Source organism: Terrapene carolina, unplaced genomic scaffold, assembly GCF_002925995.2.
Source record: "Terrapene carolina triunguis isolate 2854851 unplaced genomic scaffold, T_m_triunguis-2.0 Scaffold58, whole genome shotgun sequence".
Classification (NCBI taxonomy): domain Eukaryota; kingdom Metazoa; phylum Chordata; order Testudines; family Emydidae; genus Terrapene; species Terrapene triunguis.
The window spans coordinates 59,176,412-59,184,681 of record NW_020664409.1 but is presented as its reverse complement, the minus strand read 5'-3'; the positions used below and the strand labels follow the sequence as shown (position 1 = coordinate 59,184,681).

General features: G+C 39.6%; 1 protein-coding gene across 1 annotated transcript in view; it reads right to left on the bottom strand.

Moving 5' to 3' along the window:
- KCNB2 (potassium voltage-gated channel subfamily B member 2) overlaps positions 1-7,945 on the bottom strand; it is a 249,961-nt gene extending 242,016 nt beyond the window's left edge. The window contains exon 1 of the mRNA XM_024197636.2: positions 7,367-7,945. Within this exon, the coding sequence (XP_024053404.2) occupies positions 7,367-7,945 (579 nt within the window). The remainder of the gene's footprint in view (positions 1-7,366) is intronic.
- Between the last annotated feature and the right edge of the window lie 325 nt (positions 7,946-8,270).

Sequence of the window (8,270 nt, the reverse complement as noted above, 5' to 3'; positions counted from 1 at the left end):
ATTTAGGTAACATGTCAGACCTGAAAAGCCAACTTGTGATATGCCTTGGAGTTGACCGAGGGGCATGCCATATTCTGTAAAATGCTACAATCCTAACTGGAAAATAGTGTGATCCAGAGGTACAGAGCACTGCTGGGCTATCTGTAATTTGTCATTACAACTGTCAGAAATAGAAGAAGAAGAATGGTGGCAAAGCAAACAATACAGGGCTAAATCCTGCCCTTAGCAGAGGTGGCTAGTATGGAATAAGTGTCTTGCTCTTTCATGAAACCAACACAAGAGGTATCCTGCTTTATGGAATGAGCTGCATCCAATGGTGAATCTGTGTAATCCACTGCACTACAGAAAGCTCCTGTTTGCCTGTGTGAACGGTGAGAGAAAAAGCTCTCTAGGCACTTCCCCCCACTTCCCTTTCCTCGCACAGGAAAATACCACCGGCCAAAGTTTAACACAAAGTAGGTAGAACAGATTAACCTGTTCCTTTTTTTCTAGGTATTCCTTTTTTTTTCCTAATAAAATTCACAATCAAGCCCTTTGCATTTTCCTGTCCAGCAGAAGTATGGTTTTCTTGTGAGAGAGCTAATAAACAAGGACTGGAGAGTCAGTGAAGTCAGTTTTCATTGCTCATGATGTGAAAGATCCTTTTCCCCTGCACATTTAATGAATGGAGATATTCCCTGGTGCGGCTGTTTGAAGTCCGTGATAGATTATCTGGATTTGGCTCACTGTAGCTCTGCCCCAGAATAGCTTTCATACTTGAAACACCAGAATTACTAAAAATTAACTGTTGATACCCAACAGGTTACTTTCAAAAGACATTATATTTGTGTTATTCCAATATCAACAGTTAGCAAGTTCTGTTTCTCAGAAAGAATTTACAGTACCATAGACAACATCACACGACCTGAAGGAACCCTTATGTAATGGAAGGTATTAAAACGCCAAAGCAGGACAGATCAAATGGCAGCCCTGTTTTTCTTGATATTTATGCTGATCAAAAAATGCTGAATCATGAGTTATATGATACTTCATGCGCAAACTTCAGAAGGTAAATAATCTTTTAATGACCAACTCAGTAGTCAGCATATACAAGCTTTTAAAACAAAATCAATTAACTACTACCAATCCATTGTGTTCCTTGATATGATATATATTGGCATAGCAATAAACTCACTTAGCTTTCAAGACTTTAAAATACTTTAGTTATTAAATTTTAATGACAAGGATAAAGTATAATCTCTTTGTTTTACAATCACATTGGCTGCCATTAAAGATTTGCACAGAAAATGAGATTTGCTTATAAGTGAAGATGGAAAATGTCCTGATTGAAATAAAGGATGAACTGGTGGTAAAATGCCTATAATCCATGAGCATCCATCCAATCTCCCAAACAGATCTGCTGCATCATGGATCTGCTTTGCCATAACTTCATTTTTGGAAGTATTGTGTCTTAAAGGCAGTGGTTCTGGGAATGAGGACAAAGACATAACAGCAGTGCATTCAGATAAAGGCATGGGGGACGATTCTGTAGCCACTTCATGACAGAATTCCTAATGAACTCAGTGGGAATTAGAGGTCAATAGTAAGTCCATCTATGGATCATCAATAAAATCAGACCAACAGTTATTAAAACACTCATTTTCAACACAAGCTGTCAGGTACTGAGGTAATCAAACTCTTGTGAAAATTCAGGAATAAATATTAGTACAGAAGCGGTGCCTATCCTTTTAAGAAGGAGGAAGAACCTCATTTCCCTGTCTCCTTCATCCTAGGTCTGTAATTAGACAAGAGAGCACACACGAATAACACAGCTCTTGAGGACTGGGGGCAAAAAGAGCCTTAATATAGGGTCTTGTGGATATTGCATTATTGTTATTAGTGTAACCATGCTGACCTAGAGCATTATACACCCTAAGCCTAACATAAAAACAGAGGACGCAAAGACATTTTGTCTGGGCTGCATAACTCAAGATGTAAATGTAAAGAAATGTATCTTCTTCCATTCTTGTGATAGCTCTGACATTTGTAATAGAAACATCCATTTGATAATACACTATTTTTCTTGCATAATAACTCGCCATTGCACTGTGTACAACCAGCTAAGCGGCATATATTATTCATTCTTCAACTCTACACTCTGAAAATCAATAGTGCAGCATTAACGTGGCTTGGCCAATGGGCTAACACTCTGCTTGGCAAACAAGGGGTTAATATATGACTTGCAAAGGAATTTGTATAAATGTTTCATATGACATCCATTTTCATTCCAAAGACATGGAAAATTAATGGGTGTGATTTTCCGATAATGCCTGATCAAAAGCCCATTGAATTCAATGTAAAGACTCCCTTTAATTTCAATAGGCTTTGGATCAGACCCATAGGGATTTTATTATGTTTGATAACTGGCAAAAAACACCCAAAAAGCCAAACTGAGTCCTCAGTGTTTATCCCACACTGTGTAAGAAATAGATTCAACAACAATCTGTTCATGTCAACTGCTAAGGTGCAATGAAATATCTGAATGAGGATGCAGATATTGGTAGATTAAATGAATATGATATTCTTTTTCATATTTCTTTGAAAGATAGCAAAGTAACAATATGTTTTAGGTTTATGCTGAATGATATTTCCATATGTTGTTCTTGATTTTCCATTCTAAAAATCCCTTAATTGTTTCCCTTACAAAGAGAAACTTCACCTCTGAACAAGAAGACAGACAAGCTGTCCTTTGCCAAGCTGACACCAATGTGTTCTGACTGGCTGGCAGACAGTGTCCTAGGCATGGTTGAACTATCCCCTTTTCCCTGGGAATTCAGCAAGTCATCTCAATGACATGTCCAGTCTGGGGGCTTGGATCCTAAACATATAACTAGATAGCGATGCAACATGCTGTTGTAGTGATACTGGATCAACAAAGACAATAATTTTTCTATTTTCCTTCTACAGAGGGAATGAGTTTATCCAGTACAGCTTCTTGCCCCTTGTTTCAGGATAAATTAATAATTTGCTGCGTGAATATGTAATTACACTTTAAACGTAAGAACGTAAGAACATAAGAACGGCCATACTGGGTCAGACCAAAGGTCCATCCAGCCCAGTATCCAGTCTACCAACAGTGGCCATATTCCAGGTGCCCCAGAGGGAGTGACTCTAACAGGTAATGATCAAGTGATCTCTCTCCTGCCATCCATCTCCACCCTCTGACAAACAGAGGCTAGGGACACCATTCCTTACCCATCCTGGCTAATAGCTATTAATGGACTTAACCTCCATGAATTTAACTAGTTCTCTTTTAAACCCTGTTATAGTCCTATCCTTCACAACCTCCTTGTGCAGAAGAACTTCCTTTTATTTGTTTTAAACCTGCTGCCCATTAAAACAAAGTGCTGAAATTTGAATTTTTTACCTTAGATGAGGATCATGCCATATATCCTAATATGCTATCCAATCAACAGCATATTGTATTAAAGCACATAATGTATACCAATTTCAGTATATCTTGGTTTATATGAGGCTAGTTCTTCATTTTCTAATGTTTCATAGATTCCAAGGCCAGAAGGGACCATTTTGATCATCTTGTTGACCTCCTCTATAACACAGGCAAGACAACTCCCCCAAATAATTCCTAGAGCAGATCTTTTAGAAAAACATGCAGTCATAGAAATGAATCATAGAATCATAGAAATGTAGGACTGGAAGGGATCTCAATAAGTCATCTAATCCAGTCCCCTGCCGTGAGGACTAAGTATTATCTAGACCAGGTGTTTGTCTAACCTGTTCTTAAAAACCTTTAAAGATGGAGATTCCCCAACCTCGATAGGATAATCTTGATTTAAAAACTGTCAGTAATGGAGAATCCACCACAACCCTTGGTAAATCGTTCCAATAGTTAATTACCCTCACTGTTAAAAATGTATGCCGTATTTTCAGTCTGAATTTGTCTAGCTTCAACTTCCAGCCACTGGATCGTGTTATACCTTTCTCTGTTAGACTGAAGAGCCCATGATCAAATATGTAGCTATTTATGGAATCTAACCAAGTCACGCATTAACCTTCTCTTTGTTAAGCCAAATACATTGAGTTCCTTGAGTCTATTACTATAAGCCAGTGGTTCTCAAACTTTTGCACTGGTGACCCCTTTCACATAGCAAGCTTCTGAGTGCGAAACCCCTCCCCTTATAAATTAAAAACACTTTTAAATATATTTAACACCATTATAAATGCTGGAGTCAAAGCGGGGTTTGGGATGGAGGCTGACAGCTCACGGCCCCTCCATGTAAGAACCTCGCAACACCCTGAGGGGTCCTGACCCCAAGTTTGAGAACCTCTGCTATAAGCCATCATTCTCGTGGCTCTTCTCTGAACCTTCTCCATTAGACTAGGCCAGGAGTTCCCAAACTTGGTTCGCGGCTTGTTCAGGGTAAGCCCCTGGCGGGCCGCGAGATGCTTTGTTTATCTGAACGTCCACAGGTAAAACCGCTCGCAGCTCCCAGTGGCTGCGGTTCGCTGTTCCTGGCCAATGGGAGCTGCGTGAAGCAGTGGCCCAGCCCGCACCGTACCTGCAGATGCTCAGGTAAATAAAGCGTCTCGCGGCCCGCCAGAGGCTTACCCTGAACAAGTCGCGAACCAAGTTTGGAACCCCTGTCCTAGGCCCATTGGGACAATTTCTGCTCTCATTTACATTATTCAGCCACAACTTCCATGGGAGTAATTGATCAGATTTTGACCCACTGAATATTTACATATAATGTATTCACTAGCCGAGGACAGCTGAAAGGCAACTCCAACTGTATAATATGCTTTAGTTCAAGTTACCAACCAAGAATCACACAAAATGGGCAATAAGTCATATAGAAGGCAATTTAAATTAGGCAAATCGGCTTCACATAGCAGCATACACACAAGCACATTATACATTTCATTGCAACCATATAGAATAAAACTATATGTTCTGTGAGTCATGTTCAGCCAGATGAGGGGGGAAATCAAGAGGTGCAAAATAAACAAATATGAGCCCTACTAGATAAAAACAATAAATCACCTTGATTTTCAAAACTTGCCTGTACAGGGTATTAATACTGTGGGTACCACTTTTTACCTAAATCAAATATATTGCCAGGCCCTTCAAAATAGGCCAAACCAGTGGTAAAATATGCTGTAATAAACACTTTGTTCAGGGTTTTCAGAAGTGCTCAGCGTTTGCCTAATGCTGTTCCCACTCATGTAGGTCAATGAGGGTTTTGCTATTGAATTCAATGGGAGCAGAATTAGACTAATGTTGAGTATTGATGAAAATCCCACACCCTCTATGTACACACAATTAACCACCAAGTAAAAGAACGATCAAAAGCAAAACCAAACAAAACACATTCTAATAGACTAAAGAAAGGACCTGGGGTTTCACTTTTGCCATATCTGCTCAGCATTATTGTCTTGCTTTCTAGTTTACAGTATATTCTGGCAGAAGCATGACTCATGGATATTAAGTACTATGGGCCATAGCTGCCTCTCTGACATGAGAAAACACAGAGCAGAACCTACAAGAAAACATCCATGCCGTTTCCCCTCTCAAAACTGTCCAGCTGTTGGGAAGCATAAGGTAGCAGTATAAATTATTCTGGCAGCAGGCATAGCCAGGAAGCTACAGGTAAGCCAATGATCTCTGAGTTCAAACCCAACAGCCTCCATCATCATGTGCGTATCTAATATGGTTCTATGGGGCTTTGGCTCTCTCTCTCACTCCCTACCACTGGCAGCAATGCTGGCTCTGTTGCTGTGCTGCCATTCTCTCTCCCCTCTACAAGAGCACTCATTTTTCTGGTGGTTAGGGGAAGGTCATGCTTACTTAACCGCACTGCAAAGAAAATATGCAGCATTGAGGGACTGACTCAGTCCTCTCCAGCAGGCTGCATAGCAGCTATATCACAGAAGTGCAGCAGGAAGCCTGATGACCGCTATACCATGCCACTGGATCAAACTGTGTAACATGGCTTCCTCAAGACTTTTTTGGTACAGCTTATGCCCATCTGCTTCCCTCTGCTCCTCCTAATGGAGAGGAACATATGGCCCAGAATACTCTAATCTCAGAAGTAGAAAACCCATTTGCATGTATTTTCTAAAACATTCTTTAGAACACCCTCGTTTTTCACTGTCAGCTGTTTACTCTAGTTACAAATCTTTATACACCAGGCCTTGACTCTTTAAAGAAAATTTTGTCCAGTCTCAATCCAATTATACAGCCCATGGTGAAAAATTAAAACAAGAAATAATATGCTTTTTAAAATGTCTAACTATTACGAAATAATTATTAACCAATTCATGGAAATGTTGCCATGCTTTAAATTTGTATAAACTTTCATATTTTAAAGTTATTAATATAGGACTGACACCCTAGTACCCCACAAGTGAGAGGGCAAAGCATAGCCAGAGTTAAGCAATGCGTGTATACTAAGCCTTTGTGTATAGTTTAAGTGCTATTAATTTAGGGCCAGATTTTGATGGTCTTGCTCATATTGAGTAGTACCTTATGCCATGAATAGTCCCACTGAAGTCAATGGGACTCCTCAAGTGCTTTCTATTGTAAGTAACAGTACCAGAATCTGGCCCTTCCAGTCCAATCCTGCCTTCTTAACAAAGGTAAACTTCCCCTTGATATCAGGAGTACATTTGCCTACTTTGCCTGCATAAAGCCAGGAGGATTGGGACATAGTCTAATGAAACAATCTGATTCCTTATCTCTGCATATTCTATATATTCATACAGAGCTCATTCTGGGTTTCAAAGGTTTTTTATCAGAGATAATATCACTGTGATATTTGCCAGATACAAAGCAACCCGCTGGTTGCTGGTACCACTCTCCTGACCGTCAAGCTGATGCCACTTATTAGATGTCCTTAATTAATGAATTGAGAGACAGCCATTTTAAACCTATACAATGCCCCTAATGGAAACAGTATGAACACTCTGAAGTTGTAGAAAATATTTCTTTATAATCAAATAAAATGATTTTATAAGCAAGGAAGCTACTAGTGTTTCATACTTATACTCGGGAAAGATTAGACATACATGCAGTATACCATTACGTGTGTGTGTTTGTGTTTATATACAACAACTCTGAAGGTTTATAGTTTATATTTATAGTGTTTCAGCCTGATTCAAAGCTTACTGAAGTCAATGGGAGGTTTTCCATTGATTTCAATGGGCTTTGGAGCAGACATTTAATCAGGTGTATTCACATGATCACATGTACCCTTGTTTTTCTCTATATTAAACATTTTGAGTGAAAGTCATTGATGCATTTCAGATAAACAGGTCATGTACTTTTAATTTTCTAGTGCTTTGGTATTAAGCATGTCATTTACCCTACCTTTGCAGCCACGGATGAGTTGGGTTTCTCTAGCAAGTCCCAGAGTTTCTTCCTTTTCTCTGGGCAACAAGTATTATCAAACTCTTCCCCTTCTCTCTCACGCATTGTTTCTGCCTCTCTCCTCAATTCCTCATTCATTTGTTCTTTCTTCTGATGATACCTTGCCTGGCAGCAAGATTCCAAATATATTTCATCAATCCCCCAGAAATCAAGCTCTTGGCCAAAAGAGAGAGCACACATTTCTTCCATCATGTGTAGCTTCCCTGTCCTGTAGAAATTCAAAATGGAGGTGAAAGCCCCTGGGTGTCTATCAAAGAAATATTCATTCTCATTCAGGTTATAGTCATCACACACTTCCAGCAGAGAATCATGGGTATTGCAGTCTCTGAGCTTTCCTAATCGAGTCCTTGGGAGTCTGTCCAAAGTCCTCCATAGAACTTCATGATTGAGCCCACCTACATTTATTTTAACTCTCCTTGAACAAGTTTTGCTCCTAATGATCTCCACTGGTTCTGGTGGGAGGGAAAGGGTGGACCTTGAAGACTTCCTGGTCATCGCTGGTGGAGCCTTCTCTGCCATTCTGAAACGGATGCAGCTGTGAAACCAAAGTCTTTATGAGAATGAGCTTGTAGAATACAAATTTTCGAGTAGGATCCTCTTTAGACAGGTCTCCCCATTCCTGGAGCTAGAAAAGAAAAATAAATGGAATCTTGCAACACACTGCATATTCACACAGTGTTTTTCTTATGTGACTATATACTTCCCTTTCTACACTCTCATATACACATCAGAATATAATGACAAGTGCAGTAATGTTGCTCACTGAGAAGGGAAGCTCTTTTTTCTGGTGGTAGTAGGAACAATGCCTCAATTTAAATAGTTGGGAATACCAAAAGTATTTTCA